We start from the raw sequence: 27,479 nt of genomic DNA on the forward strand, positions 1-27,479 counted from the left end.
CCTCACGGAAAACTTTCATTTTGACATCGGACACTGATTAACAAGCTTCCTTCGAAAGCAGTTAACAGGCGGGAGTGAGAAAAGCATTGCTTTAGAACAACAAAGCCCGTCTTCCTTTGTAGGCAAAAATTTTCATTTGAAAAGAGATGCAAAAGAGAAGTCCCTTTTCCCGCCTTTTCCCCTCCATTTTTATGAAGAAAAAAAAAAGGTGCAAGAAACATTTCTGTTAGAGTCCAGCGCAGATATTTCTGCCGTGCGATGCGCGAAACAACTAAAGAAGCAGTGTTGCTAATGGAGCAGATAGAAAAATCGCTGCAGTGCGCCGATGCACAGCTGTTACGTACAACAATAAAATTAGAGAATTCAGGTCTATCTAACGTTGAGTTTTAAACGTCATGCATTATACCAGGACTAGGATTAATATGTACTAACAAGTGGCTTTGTATGTAGCTACATACATATGGACTAAAAATTCGCAAAATATGAACTAACACATAAGTAAAATTACCAAAAATGCTGCAAAGAAGACTTCTTCATACGATTCCTTATTTGAGTGATTTCAAACAAAATAAATATATATATATATATTATTTTTCATTGCATTAATGCACTGGTGGCGTTCTAACTTTTCACTCCCAAAACCCGTATACACTGGTATGGAACTGCAACGGCAGATAATAACATGCCAACGTGTTAAACTGCTACAATTGCACCATAACACTCCTCCTGAAGCAGTATTATTATTTCCTCTCTGAGATCGGCGACAGTCGGTTGCCTTTGTTGTACATTTACAAAGGATGCCGACTTCCACAACAATAACAAGTACATATACTGCCACTAGACGATAAGCTGCGCGGCTTTTTCTTTTGTTATGAACCAGGGCCGGCGCTAGTCATTTTGCCTCCCTGGGAGGTGGCGGCAGATGCCGCTCTATTTCGACCCCCCCCCCCCCGGTCATTACGCAGCAACGGAAAATTGAAAATCAATATATTTCTAACTAAAACATCAAAATATAAAATAAATAATGAGACTTCTTATGCTATTTCAATACTATTCAGCGCAAAAGAATATCTCGCTCGATCACAGTTTTCAATAGGCTTATTTTTTTCTTCTCTTCAAATTTTGCCGCTCTGGGCGATGGGACGGTTCGCCCTCCCCTTCCGCCGGCCCTGCTATGAACTTGGTCACCCATCAAAGCATGGCAATTTTAACACAGAAAACAATATGTATCGCATTAAGCAGCAAAAATGACAGCCTCCTCTATGCAATTTCTACAAGAACACGTGCCGGAGCCAGAGTTGAAATGATGTTGGAGCCACATAATTTATTTATTTTGAATAATTCCAAAATTATGAAATATGAACAATTTGTGAATTAAACCTGTTGAAATATGTAAAATTAAGTATATTTTCCTTAAATATGTAAAAGTAAATATTTATTAAAGTTAGAAATATGGAAAAATATTGACAATAAAATGTACCTTAAATCACTACAAACAGTACTATTCGCACAGATATCACAAAATTTCAGCGATATTTCGTCAAACTAAAAGTATGTAATTTACCTATAAATCCTAGCCCTGATTATAACTAGTAGATAACATTGAACACAGCTATGGGTTCGGTAAATTGTCTCAGTTCAGAAAAAAAACAAACAACTGGGAACTTACCTCCAGTTATTCAGAAAAGAGTATAGTTCCTCAATTCCTAATAAATCCTCGGTGTCGGTGTCGGTGGAATCGGACCCTACATGGATGACGAGAGGGGCAGCCGCCTCCTCGTAGTCGTCTATTAATCCCTCACCTTCCATGTACTCACGCTCCATCTGTTCTGCATGACGACATGTTGACGCCCATTCTTCGGTCGTGACTTTTTCAAATTTTTGTGTCGCAAGCGTCATGACGTCGTCCAATTTAAATGTCACATTATGTGATGCCACCCAGTTCTTTACAAGAGCCCAGCTTTTTTCTATGGGATTTAATTCAGGATGATAAGGTGGAAGTCTTAAAACGGAATGGCCATGTTCATTTAACAAAGAGTCCACTTTATATGTTACATGTTTCGCTTTATGTACTTTAATTATGTCATATAACTCAGGCTTCGTCATATCAGGTGTAAAGGGAATGCCTCTTCCTTGGAGCCAACTCTGCATGTCTTTCTTTAACGAGCCGAGAGTAGGGGCAGGATTTATTTGTGCATTGTGGTAAGAAGCGTTGTCAAGAATCACCACAGAACTGGGCGGCAGATTTGGAATTAATTTCTCACGGAGCCACTTCATAAAGTTTTCGCTATTCATGTCATCGTGGTAGTCTCCTGACTTGCTATTTGATTTGAATAAGAGTAGGGCATTGGGGACAAATCCATTCTTGCCTCCTGCGTGAACTATTACCAGGCGCCGTCCTTTAGACAAAGGCACCCGAAGCCCTCTTCCAGTCATCCGACCAAGAAAGCGATGTGGTGTGGGTGCTGTGCAAATAAGTCTCGTCTATGTATATTATTGGTCGGTCTTGTCGTCTGTAGTGCATTATTTGCCTCAAAAACCTTGTTCTTTTAAGGCGAATATCTTGCATTTCTGTCAGAATGGTTCTATTGTTTTGTGTCTTCCTCCACCTAAATCCCATCTTTCGCAGCAAACGTCGCAAACTCTCTTGACTTCCCGCAAAATTTATGTCCGCCTGTAATTTGACATGCAATTTTTTCAATGTCGGTACTTCATTTCACGCAGAGCGTAGTCGTATATGCGCCTACGGATAACGTTTTCATCGAAAGCGTCCACTGACGATTTGGTCGCTGGTCTTTGTCGTTCTTTCCCGGGAGTGTGGAATGATGTGGAGGGGCCTTCTGACATCTCAAGAGATTGTCTTTCGTTCATGATAGCCCTGATTGTTCTTTCAGGAACTCCAGTCGCAGCCGCTGCTCTCTTGCCAAAATGCTTTATTGGGATGCTAACACCATGACTGGCTTCCTCCTTCATGAACGCGTGCACGTTGCTTAGAATTTCCCGAGCTTGGCTATGCAAGGTTTTTTGATTTCAACTTCGACAGAACTGGAGGCATTATGGAATTTAACGTTCATTAGCAAACACACACTTTTACATACACACACGCAATACACGCACACAACGTCAAACCGGTCAAATACTTAGTATAAAATAAAAATATGGTGCTTCCAATCCAACAAAACTCACCGCCACTTTACCTGCCTTTCCCCTTCCGTGACAGAAATAGTGCTTCATTATTACAGTTGGCAACACTAGTTACTAGCTAGCCAATGAACATGTACTGCATAAAAGAAGCAAGCACTACGCCGTGCTATATTGCCACATTACCGTCCCTGCCGAACGGTGGGAACCGCGAGCTGGAGCGCTATTCAATTGTTTTCAGTGATGTTTGCGCGAGTGTGTCCAGGAATGGAATGACAATATGGCAACAATAGCGAAGGTTTTCGAGCAGGGTAGAACACATGATGCTAAGAGAGAGGGAGACGAAACGAAAATTCGTTTCTACGCAACGGCAAATTTACGTGTGTGGCACTCTAAATACATGTGTTAGGAACAATATATATATAAAAAAAAATCGAAATTCTAGCCAAAAATAGAAAAGTTATAACGTAAAAACTACGACCTTGACACAGCGTCTCGATCGAGACGCTTGGGACCGTGAGTGTTACATTTGGGTATCTCGATCGAGACGCTTGGGACACAAGAGGTTAAACAAAACGGTACGCCTGCGCTTTCGCCTAGAGTGTCCCACAAGTCGTTAAAATAACTGGTTTCACCAGATTCACGAGCCTAGTTATTTTCGTTGAATGCGTTCGTTTCGTTAAGACTTTCGGAACGCACCCTTGGTCGCGACAGGAAATTTTTAAATCCCTCCAACATTCGGGATAGGAAAAATTCGTCATTTACCGACAAAGTCTGGAAATTTTCGGGACGGGAAATGTTTGAAATTTCCCGAATCTACACGTTATTTTCAACTTAAGTGATTGTTTTTGCATTTATGGAACCATAAACCGTTTCCGATAAGTTCCAGACACTTGCAATGCAGAAAACGTCGAGAATTAACAACTTTTTAAAATGACCATTCGGTATTTCCCGACTGCTCGGGATCCCGCACACCCCTATTTTTGTGGATCGTTCGTTCCATGCAGCCAAGCAAACTAAAAGAAGATAAGAAAAACGAATGTCAACTGTTACGTATATTTCTTTCCGGTCGTCGGTCGCAACTCATTTCCACAGTTTCCGGTTTCTGCAAACGCAGAAAGAATGAAAATTTTTTTTGGAACATTTGTTGGACGTGTAACTTATAAACTATGTTGTCAGGTAGAAAATATTCGTTTTCCTAAAGAGTGATACAAATATTGATAACCCGTTCTGCAAGACTATTAATAGAACTATCGAATGCAATAAATAGAATGGATTATGCACAGCAATACATTAGATACTATTGATAGTGTGTCCTAGTTAAAAGCTTTTCCTTACAAGTAAATCAATTATATTATAGTATTGAAACCTATGTTTTGTAACAAGTGTATTACCAAGGGCAGAAAAAATAATTCAGGAGCCAGCTCGGTAAGTGTTCAGATTGTTTTATGATTTTTTTTTTCAAATTCTACTAGCAGGAAGTCAAATTATCGTAGAATTTTGGAAATCATTGTCACACGAAATTTGAAACTTTCTTAAAGTAATCCGGGTAAAATTTTCGTATCCCCAAAACGTATTTCTTCAATTTTACAGGAGAAAGTACTTACCGAAATGGGTTTATTTATACTTTAGGAAGGTCTTGGAAGTTTGCTTTCAACTCGTTGAAATTTTTTTGCCGATAAATCATGTAATTTTCGACATTAATGTCGCTCCGATGCATGAAAGCTGTTCCCTTGATGTCCGTCTACTACGTGAACCAAATATTTGCGAGCGTTTCATGACGTAACAACCGGTCAGTGTTTCCAAATGCGCGGTTTTGTAACTGTGTAACAGTTCTAGAACGTAAATAAACGTGAGTTACTGTTCATCATTTCTGATTACGAACTTGCGACAACATGACGTGCACAGGATCAGTGGCGTGCTCAATGTGAGGTTGATGGGGGTGATAACCACCCCCCCCTTTCGCCCAGTATCTCTAAGGCTATTTATGAATGGTTCGTGGGCTATTTATGTATGGTTCGTGGGGCTATCCGTGAATGGTTCGTGGGACTATCTGTGAATGGTTCGTGGGGCTATCCATGAATGGTTCGTGGGGCTATCCGTGAATGGTTTGTGGGGCTATTTATGAATGGTTCGTGGGGCTATCCGTGAATCGTTCGTGGGGCTAGCGCCAATGGTTCGTGGGGCTATCCGAGAATGGTGTGTGGGGCTACGAATATTTTTTCGAAACCAATTTTTAACTATTGAAACCTTTGCGTGGCCCTACTAACCTATCCACGCGCCAATGGTTCGTGGGGCTATATTTTTAACTATTGAAACCTTTGAGTGGCCCTACTAACCTATCCACGTGCCAATGGTTCGTGGGGCTATCTTTTTCACTATTGAAACCTTTGCGTGGCCCTACTAACCTATCCACGCGCCAATGGTTCGTGGGGCTAGCGCCAATGGTTCGTGGGGCTATCTATTTCACTATTGAAAGCTTTGCGTGGCCCTACTAACCTATCCACGCGCCAATGGTTTCAGTTGCTTTGTTTTATTTCAATCACTTATTGCACAACACTTGCTACCTTGCGTTCTGACGTCAGCAGACTGAAGTTTATTTTTAGGCTAAAGGCCTATGTTGTTATCCATATCATTAAAATTTCAGTAACCACCAAACGTCTCTAATTCCCTTATTTTCGTATTTTCCACATTCATACTTACGTATTCTCCATACTAGTACCTAGATATTTTGCTATGAAGAAGGTCGCAACACTGCATAACCACTGATCATGGACTACGCTAGTCAAGATTTCTCCGCCATATCGCGTGTAACGCAAGCAAAAGCGAAGAAAATAAAAATACTCCATATTTCGAAAATTGAGATTATTTGCCTGCAAAAAACGAAACGCGAAATAGAAGAATCCTTACGAATGCAGAATATGTAAGTATCAATGTGAAAAATACGAAAATAAGGGAATTAGAGACGTTTGGTGGTTACCGAAATTTTAATGTAATCCGTACTGTTTGGATTTCGAAAAAAAAAAAAAAAAAAAAAAAAAAAAAAAAAAAAAAAAAGTTAATGTTAAGTATCCCCGAAACAGCTGAAATTTCTTTATTTTCTTCTTTTTCACATTGGTACTTACGTATTCTGCATTCCTAAGGATTCTGAAAGGTGCCTTTTCGTTTCTTTCACGTAAATAATGTCAATTTTCGACATATCCAACATCGAGTAATTATTGTTTGTTCGTTTTCGCTTGCGTTACACGCAATATGGCAGAAAAATCTTGACTAGCGTTGTCGATGATCAGTGGTAATGCAGTGTTGCAACCTTCTTCATCTTAAAATACCTACGGTACTAGTTTACTATTGTGCGGACAGGGGGACAGGTGACTCCGGCCAATTTCTAACATGCCTCTAACAGGGAGTCTAGAAAAATCCGGGGAGCCAGAGCGGAGGCGGGGCCGCGTTAGCGGTTGGGGGCATTGGGTCAATTACCCCAGGGGTGGAGCCGGAGCCCTGTGCACATCACCGTCTCACAAGTTCGTATTCAGAAGTGATGCACAGTTACATACGTTCATTTACGTTAGACTACTTGTTTGGAATCACAGACCGGTAGTTACGTCATCAAGCGCACACAAAATTTGGTTCACGTAGTAGAAGGACATCAATGGAACAGGTTTCGTGCATCGGAGAGGCGTTAATGTTCAAAAAATAGATGATTTTCCGTGAAATTTCATTGAGCGAGGCAAAAAAACACTTCCCAGACCTTCATAGAATATACAGAAACTCTTTTCGGTAAGTACTTTCTCCTGTAAAATTGAAGAAATGCGTTTCGGGGATACTTGAATTTTACCACTATGATTCTCCATACACTAACATGGAAACCATGTTTTCTGATATGAAGACGTCTTCCTTTCCGCACAACGTTGCTCAAGTGTTGTGCAATAAGTGAGACCCGTTGCATGGAGTGTTGATTTGCATGTGACAATACGCCATCTTGCATAAAGGTGGAAAACATGTTTACCCCACGAACCATTCACGGTAAAGTTAGGTTAGGCAAGCATAGTTAAAATTAAGGGTCATCATAAACATAGTTTTGAAATGCTAATCATTGCAAAAATTAGTAGTTTTCTTCATAAATCAAGGGTGTTTACTTCGTTCATGGACACACTTTTTTATTTTTTTACTTATTTCGCAATTTCTAGACATGACCGCCAAATTTTAAATGCAGATTCGTGATTACGAGGCCAAAATTAGTGAGTATGCCGAAAGAGATAAAGGATTTGAAAAATATGCTAATGGCTGATTGGTTTTGGATTTCAGAGAACCTATACAGAATACCAAGGAGACGCATGGCTTTTAGTAGTATGTGTAGTGTGGTCATTGAAGTTTAGCTTTTCGTCGATGATAACACCAAGATCTCTTTGAGAGGAAATGTTTTTGATGGGACTGTTTTCGAGAGTATAAAATAGAGAGCACTTTGTTCCTGTTTAAGGAAATGGTGAGGCAGGAGCATTTCTGAGGATTCAATTCAAGTTTCCACTGGCGACACCACAAAAGTAGTTTTGTAACAGCTTGTTGTAGAATTAGTGAATCACGTTCAGATGAAATTTCTTTGAAGAGTTTACAGTCTTCGGCAAAGAGAAGTACATTAATGGGAAGATAAGACAGTCCGTTGGGCAGATCATCCATGCAAAGATGATGTGTTCAGTGTATATAATCCAACAATAAGAGAAAAAATCAACAGAGCCCCGGGTTCGAATCCCAGCCTGGGCCTGGGTGTTCATTGTGAGTGTCCCTTCATCAATTTAATCATATCATTATTCATTCTCATCTTCAAAATTATCTAAAAGTGGCAGAAAAGTTAAGTAAAATAAACCAAATCAAATCAATTGACAAGTTTGCCCCAAATATCTGCAATGCCTCATATACAATTGAAGAAGAAATACGTAAGTGCTAAAAAAAAACAGGTAAGCGCATTACTAACTTATTTCTGCAAGGCTTACTTGTAATGGTTCTATTAATTTTGGTGTCACCATCCACATTGGAACTTGTTTCATGGCTTTTCAGGCTTCTGGTTTGTCATTTCCCTGCGTGATGCTATTGAAGATACTTCCAGTATTGTAAATTCACTCCAAAAGTTATTTATGTTGAAAAAAAAAATACTTAAAAATTAGCTTAGAGAAGCATGCACGCTTCCCATTGATATGCGACTGTAAGTATCGTAGACTAGTGGGAATTAATGTACAAGTAAATCAGAACCATAGTAGAATGCATTTAGGAACTTTATTTTAATGCAAAGAGAACCAATCCTGGCCTGCCTAACCTAACTACAAAAACATATATTGAACAAAATCTTAAGTAATCACTAAAACTCTGCAGTATGTGTTAACAGAAGTAAATCAAAATCGAACCATGTTAAAATTGCATTCGTAGCATGATGAAATAGCAATAAAACAAAAGGAACTTGGGCCACCAGCACCCTTTTCTCAGTAGACAGCATTTTTCTTTTTTATTCTTTTGGCAAATACAGTCTAAGAAAGCCATGAATAGAGCCAACGTAAAGCTACATATTTTGAAACATTATCTTAAAATATTTAATTTAATACTTAATACAAGTGGATTAAGAGTAATGGATTATTGCAATGGACTGACCTTCCCAAGGAAATCTCTACCAGCATCAATAAGTATACTATACACTCTAGCATATCTATCATATTGCTTCAGATTTTAAAATTTAGCTAGGAACAGTGCAAAAATGTATAATGGCTTATTTGTTATTCTTATATAATGATACACGTGATGCAGAAAGCACATAAACTTTAAAAACAAACATTGTACACGTTACTTTTAAAAAAATAATAATTGAAAGGATTGACTGACACTTTGTACAGGGACAGCATAGTTGTTGCCCTCCTTTGAAGGGCACAGAGGATATCTTTCTTGCTCAGATATTTGAATAAGAACCATAGTTATGGGTTCAATTATGTGATCTGAACACACCAATCACCAGGGCTGGTGACCGATCGTACCTCCTCGAAAATTCCAACTTTTTCTTTCCAATCTGCACATTTCGTTGTTTTAAGGTGCCTGCAAGGGATTTTCACGTGCAGGGGGAAAAACAAGTAAGCGAGATGCTAATCCTCGAAATGTGACCACTGCATGTCCAATTCTTCGCATCCTGGACCACTTTCGCCACTTATTTGAATAAATTTTCATCACACACTCGAGAAACCAACGGCGGATATCATTGGATAACACGTGATTACCATCATCATGGTAAAAAAGTGTAAATTTTAAAAAATAACATCTGTTACACTTCACACATTTCTTGTTCTTGGCAACTCACTAATGTACACGCAGGCTCCCTATTGAAGAGATTGTAAATTTGAAATATCATAGAACAACGTGACATGTTTGGTAGCACACTTTCCACTCTTGGCATTCACTTCAACAATATTTATGCTAGGAGAAGCAAACATAACAGGTAGGCATTAGTCATGCATGACATCATAAATTCACCAATTTCTTGTTTATAATGGTTATTTTATCTATGTTTATAACGCATTTCTGCATACTAAAGTCAGCAACAAATGTTCATATAAATAACAATCTTTCAAACCCTCTAAAAAATTTCAAGTTTCTCGCGTGGGTACGGAGGGTCACCATCACCCAATCACCTTCACAATAATTTCTATCTTCGTAAAAAAAAATCCTAAATGGGAGATATGGTAACGGTTCCCTAATGTTTAATGGTTTTTTTTCAAAGTTCAGAGGAGAAGGACGAAGTATTGCTGAATTGTAGAAATGAATGTTACAGTGAATTTGAACCTTGGTGAAAGTAATTACTACTGTTTGGAGTTCCGAAAAGTGCAAATTGCCAGTAGACAAAAGACATAAGAAGTACTGTAAGCAAGCATCTGCACTTGTAATCAACAAGGCATGTGTATAGAAGAAACAAAAGTATCGCACAGTAGTGGAAATTATTGTGACAGTAAATAGCACTGTTTGTAGTTCCGAAAAGCTTGATTTATTGATGAAAAGATGATGTAAAAGGCATGTTATGCAAATATCACAGGTTCCCACCCGACAAGGCATTTTGCATACTATGTAATGTTTTGACACAACGTTCAAAGGAGTGTCGTACTTGAAACCAGCACCAGAATGATGTGATGTTGAAAGCATTATATTGTAATGAACCTGACCCACCTAACCTAACTACAAAACCCCTTCGCACCATACGCATTTTACCTAGATGGCAGCAGCAGTCCATAACCAAGACGACAGTAAACATATGTCCGATTGGAAGACAAAGAACATTCTCAAGCAAACACGCAGTAAGTAATCACCAAAACTTCAAAGTATGTGTTAACAGGCATCAAGATAAATGTAACCATGAAGAATTTCAAATTAAACAATCAGAACTTTGTCCAAAGATTCCTTATTCCCATGATGCATCACATGTGGTTTTGCTAGTTACAATCCCACATTTTACACTTTTCAGTCCTTGCAGCATTCAGTATTTCATGAAATATTGACAAATGCCAACATTTCGTTTTGTCCACAAAATGAAGTTTACAGTTTGGTCCAACACAGGAATATCTGATTTTATACTTTTACACTGAACAATTTTCTTCTTCAGTTGGAAGATTTTGAATTCTCAGGGAGAGTATGATTGTCAAGTTTATAAAGTTCTGGCATACATATCTTCTTTACAGAAGCAGAAACAGTTGATGTGATGGTTTTTAGTGACAATGGTTCATTCGTTTCACCCCATTCTGAATGGTCTGTTTTGTTTTTCTTACTTGCCATTCTAGAATGTTCATCAGAATCGCTTGATTCAAAATCAGGATCATCATCAGTAGTATAAATGCCACCTTGCTCATCCTCCTTAATATGATCTATCTAGTAGATGTCTTCAGAACCAGTAAATTTTGACATTCCTTCTCATCCAGGTTTTCATACTCTAAATTTAACATATGTTCCAAAATTTCAAAATCAGACTACAGCACCTTGAATAACGTAGTGTGGAAAACAGCACTGTTCCAGGCTCTGGCTGGTTCCACTCGAATATGATACTGCTAGAGGCGCTGGTGTTGGTCTCGGTGCATGGTATTCCTCTTCTTATAAAGGAAGTAAATGGAGTTTTTGCTGCAACGTCTGATTCTTTTACATGAAGCATTACTATGAATAAGGTAATTGCTATGATATTTGGTACAGTGGTCGCGAAGATATTAACGAACATTCTATACAGTCGACCACGTCCTCTTATCATTATACTTTCTTTAATAATATGGGAGGAAAAATACGCGTGGAATGCTCTTGGCAACTAAATTTTTGTGTATGAATTAGGTTCATAATTATTATCATCATCATCATTTCTTTTAAAGATTTACACACTGAAGCATTTATATTTTTTTATATTTACTGTCTCTTTTCTTCTGCTTTAAACTAATCGCGGCAATGATGATGATGATTGCATGAAACAACAAGGGGAAACCCACAAAACGTCCTTAATGCCATCCACATGAGTGTAAGGAAACTTTCAGACCAATGGGACAAGCGACACAGGATGTTTACACTGATGTGACTAAGGTCTAAATCAAAATCCCTGAGACCTTCTGTAAACAAACGGATCACCGATTCGATGTATCACTCCGCGTCAGCTGATCCATGACCGCAATCATCTGCTGTTACACTCATAGTTCGCCGCACCTATTCATTTTATATAAGAGCCTCTGAATGTGAGAACCCGTTCTCAAAACATCAGACGAATATGCAGCCGCATATATTGTTACTCTCCCGGTCATTCTCTCTTTCATAACCCTTAAAACTGCAGACACTGACACACCACTGCACTGGGATACCAACTTAACCACTTCATTTACTGGTTTCTCAGGATACTACTGACAGAACGTTACATAAATATTGAGTAGAATCTGTTACTCACCCCTTTGCAAAGGCTGTCCTTGCTGGTGTTTTGAAAACAAGCTCGGAGAACACGGAGACTTTCCCTCACGCATAGAACTCGGCATGTTATTTTTCTAAGGCTAAGTCAGGCAATATTACTAAGTTGCACTACTTCCTTGCTGTTCACATGATTTTTTTTAGAAAATAACCAATGTTATAAAATATCATTATGTACACAAATCTCTAAGCTCATTGAAAGTTATATTACTACAAAATGTTCACACTTATCTTTCCTTGCGATGTCACCAAGTTATTTTACGAAGTGCACTATATTTGGCGGAACAAAAATCGTTATTAGGATGCTTGTCAAAGTTTCCAACCGCAATAAATTTACGAACTTTTTGTCTTGTTTTGATCATCATCAGTATATTTATTGGACTTACAGCAATGCATATGGCTGTTTATGCCCATTATATATTTTAGTTACATAAGATACAATTTACATAAAATGTACAAACAAATTTCAAATACACTCCTATCTATATCATCCTTAGAAATATACATTACCATGTTATATCATTTTGTCTAAAAAATGCAAGTAAAATATATTCAAAGAAAGAAGCCAAATTTATGGGAAATGATTACTGGTGCAAAGAGTTAACCATAAAGGTGAAGCAATAAGTAAAAAAAGAAAGATCATTGGGTTTAAAGTGAGACGTCATTTGCGGCAGCGTATCCCATACTACAAATTTGCCATTGTTTTACCTTACGTAATGAATCCTGTAACAACGCTGGATTTTCGTGTGGATTATTTTACTTGTATGAGTTTGCAATGCTTTCTGCATGCAGGTGGTTTTGTTTACAGAAGGTGTTAGGGTTTGTGATTTGACATATAGTGACACAGACACTTCCAGACTGTAAAATAGCATTCATTGCGCATGAAGGTCAAAACAGCAAACGACACGTTCATAGAGGAGGAGAAGGACGAAGTATTGCTGAATTGTAGAAATGAATGTTACAGTGAATTTGAACCTTGGTGAAAGTAATTACTACTGTTTGGAGTTCTGAAAAGTGCAAATTGCCAGTAGACAAAAGACATAAGAAGTACTGTAAGCAAGCATCTGCACTTGTAATCAACAAGGCATGTGTATAGAAGAAACAAAAGTATCGCACAGTATTGGAAATTATTGTGACAGTAAATAGCACTGTTTGTAGTTCCGAAAAGCTTGATTTATTGATGAAAAGATGATGTAAAAGGCATATTATGCAAATATCACAGGTTCCCACCCGACAAGGCATTTTACATACTATGTAATGTTTTGACAACGTTCAAAGGAGTGTCGTACTTGAAACCAGCACCAGAATGATGTGATGTTGAAAGCATTATATTGTAATGAACCTGACCCACCTAACCTAACTACAAAACCCCTTCGCACCATACGCATTTTACCCACAAAACGTCCTTAATGCCATCCAAATGAGTGTAAGGAAACTTTCAGACCAATGGGACAAGCGACACAGGATGTTTACACTGATGTGACTAGTGACACAGACACTTCCAGACTGTAAAATAGCATTCATTGCGCATGAGGGTCAAAACAGCAAACGACACGTTCATATGTCATATTCGCCAGCTACTTGTTAACTTTGGTCGGAAAGCTCCTTAAAGGAAGGGTGCTCAGACCGAAGCGATGTGCTACAGGGGGAGTTCCCAACTAAGTGACAAGCGACAGCCTTGAAACTTCACATTCAGTCTATTAGCAAGCATTTTCTGCTAATTGTGCGAACAACAGATCTAGGTGACAAGATAAGCCACACGTGTCGTCTCGCTTCGGTATGCAAGTTGCCTTGGACTGAAGGACCCATGTCGCTTTGGTGTGAAATCCTCGTATCGTTTGTCGCGTGTCGCTTTGGTCTAAAATCTCCTTGAGGAAACGTTGCAGTCTGAGCTTGTGTCACTACGGTTCGAAAGGCTGCATTGATTACCGACTCCTCGCTTTCGGCGACACTTGTGGTTTGTCGCCTCGGTATGAAATATCTCTCAGGATACTATTTATGTTCTAATAACATAAAAAAAAGAAACTAATACATAGTCCAAGACCTGATGTCCGGAATCACGTTGCGATGTTTCTTGTGTTACGCACGCATGCTATTTATTTATTCATTTTATTTTACTTTTCTTTCCAAGTTAATGCTATTTTGTGACTGCAAATCACTCCACAAATATAACTGTTTCCATCAATTCACGTACCGCCTTTCAAGGCAAACAAATCTACATAATATTTTCCAAAAACTAACAAAGCCGTATTACTTTCATAAGAAAATTAGCACCGATACTGATCGCACTGCCATCTATGTTCTCATCCATCTCGGGAACCAGTTTCTTGGTTTTTTTTCCACACTACATTATTCAAGGTGCTATAATCGGACCATGCAATTTTCATCCACTAAACCTAAAAATATTAGAAAATTTGCCCAGCACAGCCAAAACTACAACACAAAACACTCCTCCCTTAAAAGAATCTTACTCTTCACTTAACCTTGTGTACATTTTTTTTCCAGTGGCAACTGTTACAAAATATCACTGAATTTTCACCCAACCTAGAGTTTAAAGGTTCAATAGGGTAAATCATATGGATGTGTCAATACTGATGTATATGTCAATTGGAAGAAAGATATTTACCAATACTGATTGATAATTTTGTGCCATAATAGTCTTTCAAGGGGTCTCAAAAATGCTGTGCAACACTTTCGTGGAACTAATTTTTCTGAAAATTATACAAAATTTTGTGACACAGCTGAATTTTGTGATTACATAACATATAGTTTAATATTCTGGTGTAATTCATAAATATTTTAAAGCAAACTCTTGGCAATTGATGCATATAGTTGGGAGTTGAATACTTTCACACTAATATTAATCAATATTTTGCAGTTTTAAGCATTGATATTGGTATCAGAGGGAATTGGTGATAGTGTTGTTTGGTTCAAAGTGGCATCGGCTCGGCCCTAGTAAACTGTAAATAACTGTCAAGATTATTTCAACAAAACCATAGTTAGCCCTTTATGCAAGACCTGAATAGTTTCTTTACCACAGAATTCATTAGTGCAATATTTGATGTTTATAAATAATTTGCATATTTTGAAAAATGTACACAATGTACCTCGAATTTTTTGTGTAAATTTTACCTTAACTTTTATCCAAGTCTAATATGGGTATTAAAACGTCCATATGTTTTTCCATGTAGACCTCACCCCCCCCCCCCCAATGGGTACAGCTTGTTTAATAGGACTAAACAGGAATGTGGAAATAGGTTGTCAAATATCTGTTATTTTCCAGGACTAGATATACATGGACTTCGAACACAGAGCCCTCTAGACACCAGACGACAGTGATCTGGAAGTTGATTGATAGAATTTGAGCTTTCTGATGGAGCAATTCATGACGAAATATTTGAGGGTATTTTGTCTTCCGAATTCTTGTAACAATCTACATCCTTCTTCAAGGATGAGTCATAGAAGGTTTAAAAACGGTTAAAATAGTTAAACCTGAGGTCCTGATCATATCACTGAAGGAACCATGAGTTTCTAAAGCCCCCACTAGTATAGTTACCCCAAATTAAGATAGCATGGTCCCTGGTAAACTAATGTATTGGCTCAGCTGGGTCTTCGGCTGACATTATCTAAGCCATTCTCGAAATTTCCTCCCCTTTCAAAAACCTGCTATGTTATTTCAAATTTTGAATTAATTTCAAATTACACTTGCTTAGAATTCCTTCTAGAGCATTCATGTGAATCCTTGTGTGGTTTACTTTCACTGTTGTTTGGTTTAATGGGCATGTATGGTCACAAAACTATTGTGAATATCTAGACAACAGTGAAAGCTAACCACAGAAAGATTCACATCATGAACATTTTAGAACTAAGCAGGTGTAATTTTTCAGAACTTGGAATATCATAGCACTTTTTCAAAAGAAGAGGAATGTTGTAAACAGCTTCGACAACGGCCTAGGTCCAACCAAACCTTAATAACTTAATGATGAATACATCTATATTAATTCTTTTATTCTATAGTGAATCCAGCACTGCATAGAAATAGAGGAAAGCATAGAGAATGCTGACTCCATGAATTCTATGGAATCTGGATCTTCAATGGAGAGCTCCGTTGAGTCTCTCCCTCCCAGTGACCAAGCAGAAGATGCTGAGAAGGAGTCCAGTGAGGATTCATCTGAGGAGGATGCAAAGTCCAATGCTTCGGATGAAGCAGAAGACCCAGTGATTGCTGCCACCTTCTGCGAACCAGTCATAGAGAATGCAAATGAGAACAATGAAGAAGGCGAAGCAGGAAATCATGTGCTGTGCGAGGATGGTCCTGCAGGAAGGTAAGGCAATGGGTGAAAATGCAGGAACGTATAAGAGAGAAGGGCAAAGTGTAAGGGATTGCCAGAAAATAAGTGTTGCAATTCTGTTTGCAAAGGAAATATTCATTCTGGTGACAAATAGTGTTTTCACTAGGGAAAGAATTTCGAGTTTCATGCTTTTGGGGGGAGGGGGGGTACATCCTAGATGGATGCTATTTGGAAATCTTTGTGTTTCGTTTACACAGCACTCCTCCACTCCTCTACTGAAATTCTGTAGTTCTTTAGGACCTAACAGAGCCATAAATTCCTATAAATGTCTAAAAGCCGTGTTTGTACCTGAAAAATTCCATGTAAACCTTTCCGTAAGTTTAAATATAGCTTTTATTAAAATGACCCTTCATTTTTATTTAAGTTTATTACCCTCTTAGAAGGGTTACATGATATTTTTCAAAGTATCCCCCTCGACTTGAATGCACTTGTAACAATGTATCCGCCAGCCCCCAAACACATGATGTAAGCCATTTTTTCTTGAGATCCAATCGCCTTACATTTCTTCAGCACTGCTTAAAAGTCTGCAAAGTAACTTTAACTTGAGTACATGGAACAGAAAAAAGTCACAAATGGCTAGGTTTGGGATATAAGGGGGATGTGGTACACAAGTGATGTTGAATTTCGCCAAATATGCCACAATTTGACACATGAGGTTGTGCATTGTCATGATGGAAGTCTCCATCGATTCTGATGAGGTTGTGGTCGTTTCTTTGCAATGTGCCTCCTTGGTGTCATGAACACCGATGTTTAGTATTCTCCTGTAATGGTAGTGTGTGAGATAATTACTTTGCTGCAGTCAAAGAAAGTGATCATCACCACTTTACTTACAGATGGAACAACTTTTGCCTTTTTCGGTGACTTTTATCCTGTGCTGGCTTGTTACCCTTCTGGATAGCAGTGGTGCACCCACAACTCATCCCCGGTGATAGCTGATTCTAGAAATGCACCATTTTTTCAGCATCACGACAACAGACTTTAATTTGCTGCATACTGCATCATCTCCATTGTTTGTTATGTGAAATGCATGCAGTGTCTAGTACAGAGATTTCCAAACTGCCAATCGCAAGCTACTAGAAGGTCACGGGGTCATTCCCAGTAGCTCGTGAAGGGTTTGGCTATGATACACTAGGGGAGACCGGGGTAATTAGAACATGGGGTTATTGGAACATGTTAATGTAGAATTATTTAAAACAAAAAGACTGGTGTAATAACATTTCATACCTATGTACCTACACTAAACCTACATGCAGAAAATTTGTTATTGGAATAACTACACAAAAGTAAGTTTTATTTGACCTTTATTATACACCTGCAAAAAATGATGTGACGCATGCTTGGTGTTTCTCTGCTTCTGCATATACTGGATGTGAATGAAAGAACCCTTGCAAAATTTTCTTCACCCCTATAATAAAACATAAGGGCACACATCTTTTCATGTGTGTTTGGTTGTCTATGGGCAATTTGCCTGGTTTTTATAAGCAAAGTTCTTATTACCCCAAAAATTTCTGCAAAGGGGTTATTAGAACATTGCGTAATTTGCTTGATTTCGCTTGGGTATACTAGATTGTACATGTAACTATTAGAAGTTTTTCTTTACTACATTGTAGAATGGCCTGTAAACTTTCAAATAAATAATAGAACACTGATTTTCATTCACACATGTTTGCTTCACAGCTGGGAAATTGAACTTTATGAAAAAATACATTAACTTGGGATTTTATTTAAACAAGCATTGATAACTCCAGAAGAAGTAGAGCTATTGTGTTCAAATTTGCAGGATAAATGAGACATTTATATATGATGTTCTTATTATACCCCAACAGCAATCTAAAGCTATTCAGTTGAAATTTCTAACTTATGTTCCATTAACCCCAAATGGGGTAATTGGAACAATTTTATGGTGCCATGACAATTTTTTTTTTTTGGACTAGTATTTGCAATGCAGGTATGGTCATTATTTTTTTCAAAAATATACAAAAGATGTCCTTTTAAATGGTAGAAATTTTTAAAAATCCATCAGTAACTTTCTGAGTAATTTACAGTGGAACTTCTACAGGCTGTTTCCTGTTCTAATTACCCCGGTCTCCCCTATTTATTTTTTTAGCCTATTTGAAAAATCCGGAATACTAAATAATCCATTTTATTTCCATTTTATGCATGCATTAAAGATAAATGTGCAAATATTTTAGTGAAACTTGGGAATAATCGTGTCTTTATAGTAATTGATGCCCCCCTCATAACAGTGAGCCTCAAAAGCCTTTCTCTTTGTATCTTGCTGTTGTTCCATAGTGCAAAATGTGTGCCTCATGAATACTTTCCAGGAATTATGGTTTGCTTAAAGTCTTGTGTCTGGTATAAGATTGACAATAATGACAAGTAAAAAAAAAGACCTATTACTTACATTCAAAGTGGGAGGAGGGTTATTTCTTTAAACTGTTTATTTGTCGTGCAAAACAAGTGTACCCATGGGAATCCTAAAGTGTCTCATGGCAAGAAGAAACTATTCAATGAAGGGATAGCGATTAGTCAAAAGTGGTAGAAAAGAGACGTAAAATTACTTAATTCAAATAATCAAACATTCAATGAAAGGGATATGATAAAATAAACCTTTGTAGACACTGAAAACTGATTTCGATAGCTGAGGATATTTTTCACTGCAACTAGTACAGATGTGCTCGATACTATTGCTCAATTGGTGGTTTGATTTTCAGTGATTTCAAACAACTTACATCTGTAAGTAAAAGGGCATGCTAGGGGATAGGTCATGTATTCACAGATAGATATTTATTCTCATAAAATATTTCTGTGTGAAAGATGGTGAATTTCACAATACTAGATGGTACTCCAGCTATGACTGGTGGCACTAAGAACTTGTAGCGTTGTGCTGCGAAGATAAATGTGTTCCCAAATTTGTTTCCTAGCACAGTATTATTCACTGTGTGGACAATTTTGAAAATGAATGAAACTAGAGGTGAAAATTGTAAATTTAAACAAAATGAGAGCACATGCTCTATGCAGGCACTTATTCAAGGTGCTGACTGATAACTGGATTGTCAGTATGGTGACCTGTCAATGAGGTATGATGGTTGAGTAGAGGAAGAGTTCTACAACGTTTCTATGAACAGCTGCCTGCAGTCGCAGAGTTTTTTTTTTAAAGAACGTGGTAAATCATACTACCCTCAACTTCAATATTCGGTATGGTTGCAGGATTTTGCAGTTTTGCTGAACACAACAGGAAAGCTGAACTAACTTAATTGTCAACTGCAGGGCAAGGATAAGAACTTGGGGAGATAATGATATCGAATGTACAGCATTTTCATGGAAGCTTCAGATGTGGGAAGTGAATCTTAACTGAGGTGATGCAAAAACTTACCCTGTTTGAAAAAAATCTGAAAAAAAACACGGCTCATCATAGACCTACTGTAGTAAACGAAAGGCTCAAGTTCAATTGCAATTTGGCCTTTTGTGTCCAAGGAAAAGTATTTTGTTGTGGTTTAGATTACACTACGAGTGAAGGCATTGTTGAGCTCTGCTTACATATGTGATCTTCCTTTTTCTAATATGAATGTGATTAAAAAAGGTTCAGAAATAAACTGACAGATGGACATCTGGACAACTCTTTCCTATGCATGTGACAACCTATTCTCCCAACCTAACAAATAATGTGGATGAAAATGAGTGTAAGTTTCTCATTATCGTTGTAAGAAGCAAGATGATAATGATTAGGCTGCAAGTTTTATCATTTTACTGTGCTTTGTAAGAATGTTTTTAAATTCTTTTTAAGAAATGACATCCTTTGTATGCCCCAGAGAAATTAAAAATAATAATTTGATTATACATGTTGAAGTTTTTATAAACCAAGAAATAATCATCAAACATTTCAGTCCGCATTTGGTAGCTCGCCATGTATTTGCAAATGTGGAAAGTAGGTCAATGGCTCTGGGAGTTTAGAGACCTCTGGTTTAGAACAAAGAACGATGCTGCCAACCAAAGGATCCGATGGTTTTGAGCTCTGGGTATTATGTATGAAACCCCACTCTTGTCCAATATGCACATTACAAACATGTAACGATACAGGATGCTGTGCAAAAAAAATGAATCTCATTCTTTGTTGATCAGCTCTCATAGTTTATTTTTTATTATTTATTTATTTATTAATAAACTATTTAAAATTATAACAAATAAATTTTTTGTCTAAACCGTTTGGATATAAATATTAGCTTCTTGTGCAGTAATTACATTAACGAGAACAATATTGTTTTTCCATTTAATTTTGCTAGAGTAAGGCTTTTAGACTTTTAGACTATGTGACATAGGAGTATCTAATAGCTACATCAGTCTGTACATTATTTTGCCAAGATATATATTGACCAATTAACGTATTTCTAGGTTTTGGAACCCAATATATGATTTCACCTCTGCTGCTGCAGATGGGATGTCATCCAAGGACAATCTCACTGGCGAAGAGATTCCAGCCATATGCAGCATGTGTCGAATAGCCTTCATCAACCATGAGGTTCTGCGCATTCACATCAGGAGATACCACGACATGCAGCTGCGGTATCTGATATGCAGCGATAAGGAGTGTCTGGATGAGATTCAGAACTGGAAGGAACTAGGTAAAGGCGGAGGCAGAATGACGTCCTGCGGAAAGATGTTTCATAGCTTTTATGGTGGGGAAGATAACAAAGCTACAGAAAACAACAACCACCAGTCAAGTGAGGCAGATGATAAGGAAGACGAGTCTGAAACATTATTTGAGTGTAAGACATGTCATTTTTCATTCAGGACTAAACACGAGTTGCGCACACATGGTTTTGTTCATTTGAAGGATAGTGTGAAGTGTGATCACTGTGATGAGTTTTTTAGTGACATGGAGGCAATGAAAGAACACAGATTGCTTCATAAGGACACAGATGTGGATAAAGCCTCTGATGATGTAGGTAGCAATGGAACACAACACAAATGCAAAGAGTGCTCGAAGACCTTTAGACAGCTTGCAGAATTCTTGAGCCACCAGCTGACACATGACAATAAGTTTGTGTGCAACATTTGCGGGGACGTTGTGAGCGGAGTGCCCAGCTTGAAGAAGCATGCGCAGACCCACTGCAAGGGAATATCCGTGTACCAAATGGAGGAGCGCCCACTTCAGTGCAAGATCTGCAGTGCGGTGGTGCAGAAGAGATACATGAAAACTCATTACCGCCTCCATACCGGGGAGTTCCCGTACAAGTGTAAGCATTGCGAGAAAGCATTCCGAACTTCCACCGCGGTGTGGCAGCATACCAAGATACACACCCAGGAGAAGTCGCACGTGTGTAGCGAATGCGGGAAATCCTTCCGAAGGAGCTCCGACCTGAAGGTGCACTTCCGTTCTCACACAGGCGAGCGTCCGTACCAGTGTTCATTCTGCGAAAAACGGTTTTACGATAACTCAGCGCTCCGGAAGCACAAGAAACTCCACACGGGCGTGAGGGACTTTCAGTGCAATGAGTGCAAGAAGAGTTTTGCTCGCTTGTCAGATCTCCGGAATCACTTGAAACTCCATTTCAACAGAGAGGAGTTCCGATGTGAGCATTGCAACAAGTGTTTGAGCAGTGCATCAAATCTAAGAAGGCACAAGAGGAAGTTATGTGGGAAAAAACCTACAAAAGCTTCCACAAAAAAATAATACTTGCTCTTCCGGTTTTAGAACAAAGCTATTCCATATCAGATAAGGCTTCCTTTTGTGAAGATGTGGCAACTGTGTATAAGTTTCAGTGAAAAATGCAGTGGTTCAGTTGGTAGAGAAATGGCACGGTATGCCAGACACATGAGTTCAAGTCCTGGTTGAGCCTGCATTTTTCGCTGAAATTTCTACAAAGGCTTCCTTGGTTTGGAATTAATCTTCAGCATGTACACAATTAGGAATAGTTTCCTCTTAGCTGACATGCTCAAGCATGAGTTCCATCTTCCTTTTCGGATCGGAGTATCTGTTTTTAAGTACCCCTCCAATTGATCCTTACATTGCTCGCTCGGTACCAGAATTCTGGGTCTTCCAACTTGGAATTGTAGCTACTGAGGTTGCGTACACCAAAGGTGAGAGCACGAACCCTAGATACAATCCAGGTGAATCTCGCTCCCTTCACTTCTTGAAATTCGGGAGTGAATTAATCTTTTCACCAATAAGCAGGGTTGTTTCAGCACAGTTTTCCCCCATACACTTTGTTATTTATATGTATACATTTATAGAAAAAAAATCTTTTGACTAAAGAGAGAATGGATGGTTTTAGTTACAGTTCTGAAAAAGATAGCCTACTTAAGGGTCATTCCATGTGAAATCAAACATTGTTGTCCACCTCAATGTCCCCAATGTTAGTGATTCTAATTTGAGTAGTCTACGACGTTCAAACAATTCATTGTTCATATTTCTCATGATCCTACAGCATATGTGACATTGTGGATATTGGGGGCAAACTAGAATTTACCAGTCATATTCCAAGCATCTATGTTCACTTGTTGCTCTTGCACTGTTCCATTCTAAAGCAAATTTCAGTGTTCGAGGCAAGGTAGATTCCGGTCATGTTCCATTAGTTTATTTATTTATTTAAGAGTTTATTTATTTATTTACTTAAAGAGTTTATTTATTTAATTTACTTAAGAGTTAATTTATTTATTTACTTAAAGTTTCAGATAAGTACTGAAAGACTATTTTATACTGAAACTGTAGCAACAAGAAAAAAACAAAATTTTTACATGTACATTCTTATTGATTGTCGGAAACTGTGTGCTGACAAGAAAATATCAACATTTACAGGCAGGTTATTATATAAGTGGGGGAGCCTATAGTAAAGAGACTGCTGTAGGAGAGAGAGCCTTGTAGCGGGAATGTGAAAGAGCTTTACGTTGCGGGTTGGCCATGCAGGTACTCGTAGATGAAATTGTTTTAACAAGGAATTAGGTTTTAATTTTGCCGTTAATGATTTTATGCAAAAATTTCATGTCTTATAGTTCGTGACGAGTGTTGGTGACCGGATGTTCAAAATAGACATAATATCTGTTTTATGGAGGTGTCTGAAAGAAGGTATTTTATGGCGAGGAAAAAGCTAAAGACAGAATTAAACCTGGAAAGATTAGTTTTAGAAGCCATAGTCCAGATGGGAGAGTAGTATTCAAGAATGGGAGAGATAAAGGATTTGAAAAATATGCTAATGGCTGATTGGTTTTGGATTTCAGAGAACCTATACAGAATACCAAGGAGACGCATGGCTTTTAGTAGTATGTGTAGTGTGGTCATTGAAGTTTAGCTTTTCGTCGATGATAACACCAAGATCTCTTTGAGAGGAAATGTTTTTGATGGGACTGTTTTCGAGAGTATAAAATAGAGAGCACTTTGTTCCTGTTTAAGGAAATGGTGAGGCAGGAGCATTTCTGAGGATTCAATTCAAGTTTCCACTGGCGACACCACAAAAGTAGTTTTGTAACAGCTTGTTGTAGAATTAGTGAATCACGTTCAGATGAAATTTCTTTGAAGAGTTTACAGTCTTCGGCAAAGAGAAGTACATTTATGGGAAGAGAAGACAGTCCATCGGGCAGATCATCCATGTAGAAGATGTCTTCAGTGTATATAATCGAACAATAAAAAAAAAAAAGGTAAAGTGTTCCCCTGTGCTTAGCACCACGCCATGAAGGCGTATAGGGGGTGTGGGGGTCCGATCTTGATCCGGTCGTAAGTGGGGGTGATGTGATCAGCACCACGCCCCTGACCGCCTTTAGCCCCCAGGGTTTCCCCCAGGTACCCATGTTATTCGACGCTGGGTGGGCGCCGGGGCCGCTTCCAACGTTAGAAAAGTTCCCGGATTTGAACCGGCCGGGGTTCGAACCCGGGACCTTTAGCATGGTAGTCAGACGCGTTACCGACTGAGCCACAGCGGCCATCATAATCGAACAATAAGAGAAAAAATCAACAGTGTCCTGGGTTCGAATCCCAGCCTGGGCCTGGGTGTTCATTGTGAGTGTCTCTTCATCAATTTAATCATATCATTCATTCTCATCTTCGAAATTATCTAAAAGTGGCCGAAAAGTTAAGTAAAATAAACCAAATCAAATCAATTGACGAGTTGCCCCGAATATCTGCAATGCCTCATATACAATTGAAGATGATACACGTAAGTGCTAAAAAAAACACAGGTAAGCACATTACTAACTTATTTCTGCAAGGTTTACTTGTAATGATTCTATTAATTTTGGTGTCACCATCCCACATGGGAACTTGCTTCACGGCTTTTCAGGCTTCTGGTTCATGTCGTTTCCCTGCGTAATGCTAGGACCACTGGTGTAGTCAGTTCATCGCTGCGTTTATTGTGCATGCGGAGACCAAATGTGATGCCCCATGTTTAGCTCATGCTGAAAGTGCATAATTGCATGCATCTCCTTGATCTTTGTGCTTAGCATGTGTGATCTATGCCTGGCTGAAACATTTTTTAATGTGTGCCTGTTGAATTTGGGGGTGCTTGGCTATTCCAAATCATGGTATCCTGGTTTCAATCCCCAGTGGAGGCACATTGCACAGTGGTTCGAAACTCACTTTAACATGTAGGTCCAACCCAATTAATGTATATGACAGAAAGCAGACTAAAAGTTTACTATTTTGTTTAAACAAAAGATAAAATCAATGTTTGTTTTTTTGTTTTGCTTGCATGCGTACGTTGGTGTTTTCTTTCTATTATATCTAATTAATCTAGTTGGGCAGGTGTATAATAAATACAATAATTAAGAATTTTTGCTGTAAACCAGATCAAGTTTTCAGGATACATAACTGCTTCAAAGTGAGTGTCCAAAATAGCATATCTGTGTAAATGGTTGTGAATAGTGAAAGATCTATATAATGTTTTGACAATGGCAAATTTAACTTACATATTGAATTTGGTGATCCTGTCTAAGAACGTTATGAACATTTACATCCAGGGACAAATAATTTCCGTATTGGAAATGGTGTGGTGGAAAGTGTGTCTAGATTTGTTTGATTTTATATGATATGACCCTTAAGTTTATTGAGTAGCTCTCCAAATTTTTTTTATTATTATTATTATTTGCAGGAAATTGATTATTGCTCAGGAGGTTGAATATATTTTCTATCAATTTTTTTATTTGTTGGGGTGTATAGAACCAAAAATACGGTTGCGAGAGTGACATAGGCTAATGTCTACTGCTGTGGCCAAACATGTTGACTACTTAATTCACCAGCAAACAATCGGACTTTGGGCATAGGTGGTTTTCATTTAATTATTCATCCTCAACATTGTGATTAATATATATAAGTAGAAAAAGCAAAATGACTGTCACTTCGTGCAACCGGAATAATTTTTGAAACTTTCCTGATGACGAATGAAAGAGATTTATTTTGGGTATATCGAAATTGCCCTGCTCACAGGTGGTAAATATCCAAAGCAAATCTCATCATCCAGGAGAAATTGATGTGATACGCTTGAGAACAGCCTATTAAGGAAGTGATGGGACATTGTTTTTACAATTTTCAAGGTCGTCTGTACTCCACTTTGTTGCCGGCATTAAGAATATGTGGTGGGCCCTCGCTCCACGTCTCCTGTGTGCCTTCATGGTATATTACAATGCACAGGGGATAGCTTTACCTTTATAAGTGACTGTTACTCCCTTACAGTTTCAATGAACAAAACTTAATGATACTAAGAATGACTTCATACACTAAACAGAAAGGAAAGGTTGTGGGTTCAAAACTTGGTTTACCTCAAATTGTCATTCGCAAAGAACTATTTAAGTTTTTCTACAAAAAGGTTACAACATTCCTAAACAACAATAGGGACTGTAATGTTTTGTTATATATTTATACATTTGTTTTTGTTCTGAATGAGTATTGTATGTAGATATATATATATATATATTTTGAGGTATGTTGAAGGAAATACATTTCTAAATAACTGCATATGGTTTGCTTTTTTTTTTTTTCCCCAACAGTGAATTGTACAGGGTGTCCGGCTTAGACCTTATACATTACAAAACAGTATAACTTTAGTTACATTCAATTTCAAATGAAACTTATTGTTTGTATGGGGACTGGCAACTGTGGCGAGAATCACCAGTACTTCGAGTTGACTTGACGTGCATGCACGTGTAATGCATAAATTCCAAGATGGTGGAGTGGACGGTTCAGCAGAAAGTGTTCTGCGTTATTTCACTGGCAGAAAACAAATCTATGAAGCTTGTTCAATGTGCTTTTCTTCAACGTCACGACAATGTTCCTTCCTATGAGAGTGTTGTTAAGTGGGATAAACAACTAAGAGAAACTGGAAGTGTTGTGTCGGTGCGCGGGAAGTTTGCGAAGTGGAAGGTATCACAGGAAAACATTGAAATGATTCGCACTGCATTCACAAGAAGTCCAAGAAAGTCAATGAGACGTGCAAGTTTAGAGCTCAACATTCCTTGGTCTACTATCCATGACGTTGTACACAAAAGGTTACGTCTACGGGCCTACAAGATCCAGTTACATCAACGAATTTATCCTGATGATAAACCTAAAAGACAGACGTTTTCTGGCAAAATGTTGACTGAAATTGACAACAACAATGCTTTTCTGGACAAGGTGTGCTTTTCTGATGAAGCAGCATTCCACACATGTGGCAAAGTTAACAAGCATAATTGCCGTATTTGGGAAAGTGACAATCCTCGTGAGTTTCGTGAAATTATGAGAGACTCGCCAAAAGTTAATGTGTGGTGTGGGTAAATGAAAGAGAAGATAATAGGCCCGTTTTTCTTTGCTGAAGAAACAATGAGAGGAACGAATTATTTAGAGATGCTTCAGCATTATGCTGTACCTCAAATGTCTCCAGAAACCATTTTCCAACAAGATGGAGCCCCGGCACATTTTGCTATCATTGTATGAGAATTTCTTGATGAGTATTTTCCTAGAAGATGGATAGGAAAAGGATCTACTTGCTTGGCCTCCGCGCTTGCCGGATCTTTCCCCACTAGACTTTTTCTTTTGGGGGTTCATCAAGGACCAAGTCTACAGTATGCCTG

The 27,479-nt window shown here is 38.2% G+C and overlaps 2 protein-coding genes across 3 annotated transcripts; one reads left to right on the plus strand and one right to left on the minus strand.

The window, feature by feature from the left end:
* Positions 1-1,665: 1,665 nt before the first annotated feature.
* Positions 1,666-2,436, minus strand: LOC145996789 (uncharacterized). The gene has a single exon (XM_083133322.1). It carries the CDS (start codon positions 2,434-2,436, stop codon positions 1,666-1,668), a length of 771 nt encoding a protein of 256 aa, XP_082989448.1.
* Positions 2,437-4,199: 1,763 nt separating this feature from the next.
* LOC145997369 (uncharacterized) lies at positions 4,200-26,378 on the plus strand. Of its 2 annotated transcripts, none has more exons than XM_083134330.1 (3): positions 4,200-4,320; positions 16,108-16,415; positions 20,835-26,378. In XM_083134330.1, exons 2-3 carry the CDS (start codon positions 16,159-16,161, stop codon positions 22,114-22,116), a joined length of 1,539 nt encoding a protein of 512 aa, XP_082990456.1. In that variant the 5' UTR covers positions 4,200-4,320; positions 16,108-16,158; the 3' UTR covers positions 22,117-26,378. The 2 variants fall into 2 exon arrangements, with proteins under 2 accessions (XP_082990456.1, XP_082990458.1); XM_083134332.1 differs by lacking the exon at positions 4,200-4,320 and adding an exon at positions 4,457-4,569.
* The last annotated feature ends 1,101 nt before the right edge of the window (positions 26,379-27,479 follow it).

Source organism: Lepisma saccharinum, chromosome 13 (assembly GCF_977018435.1).
Source record: "Lepisma saccharinum chromosome 13, izLepSacc3.1, whole genome shotgun sequence".
Classification (NCBI taxonomy): Eukaryota; Metazoa; Arthropoda; class Insecta; order Zygentoma; family Lepismatidae; genus Lepisma; species Lepisma saccharinum.

Bases quoted from the DNA above. Each gene is read 5' to 3' on its own strand.
- LOC145997369 (XM_083134330.1), top strand. From the start codon at position 16,159: ATGAATTCTATGGAATCTGGATCTTCAATGGAGAGCTCCGTTGAGTCT. The intron at 16,416-20,834 runs GTAAGGCAATGG...ACGTATTTCTAG, and splicing joins GAGGATGGTCCTGCAGGAAG to GTTTTGGAACCCAATATATG.
- LOC145996789 (XM_083133322.1), bottom strand. From the start codon at position 2,436: ATGACTGGAAGAGGGCTTCGGGTGCCTTTGTCTAAAGGACGGCGCCTG.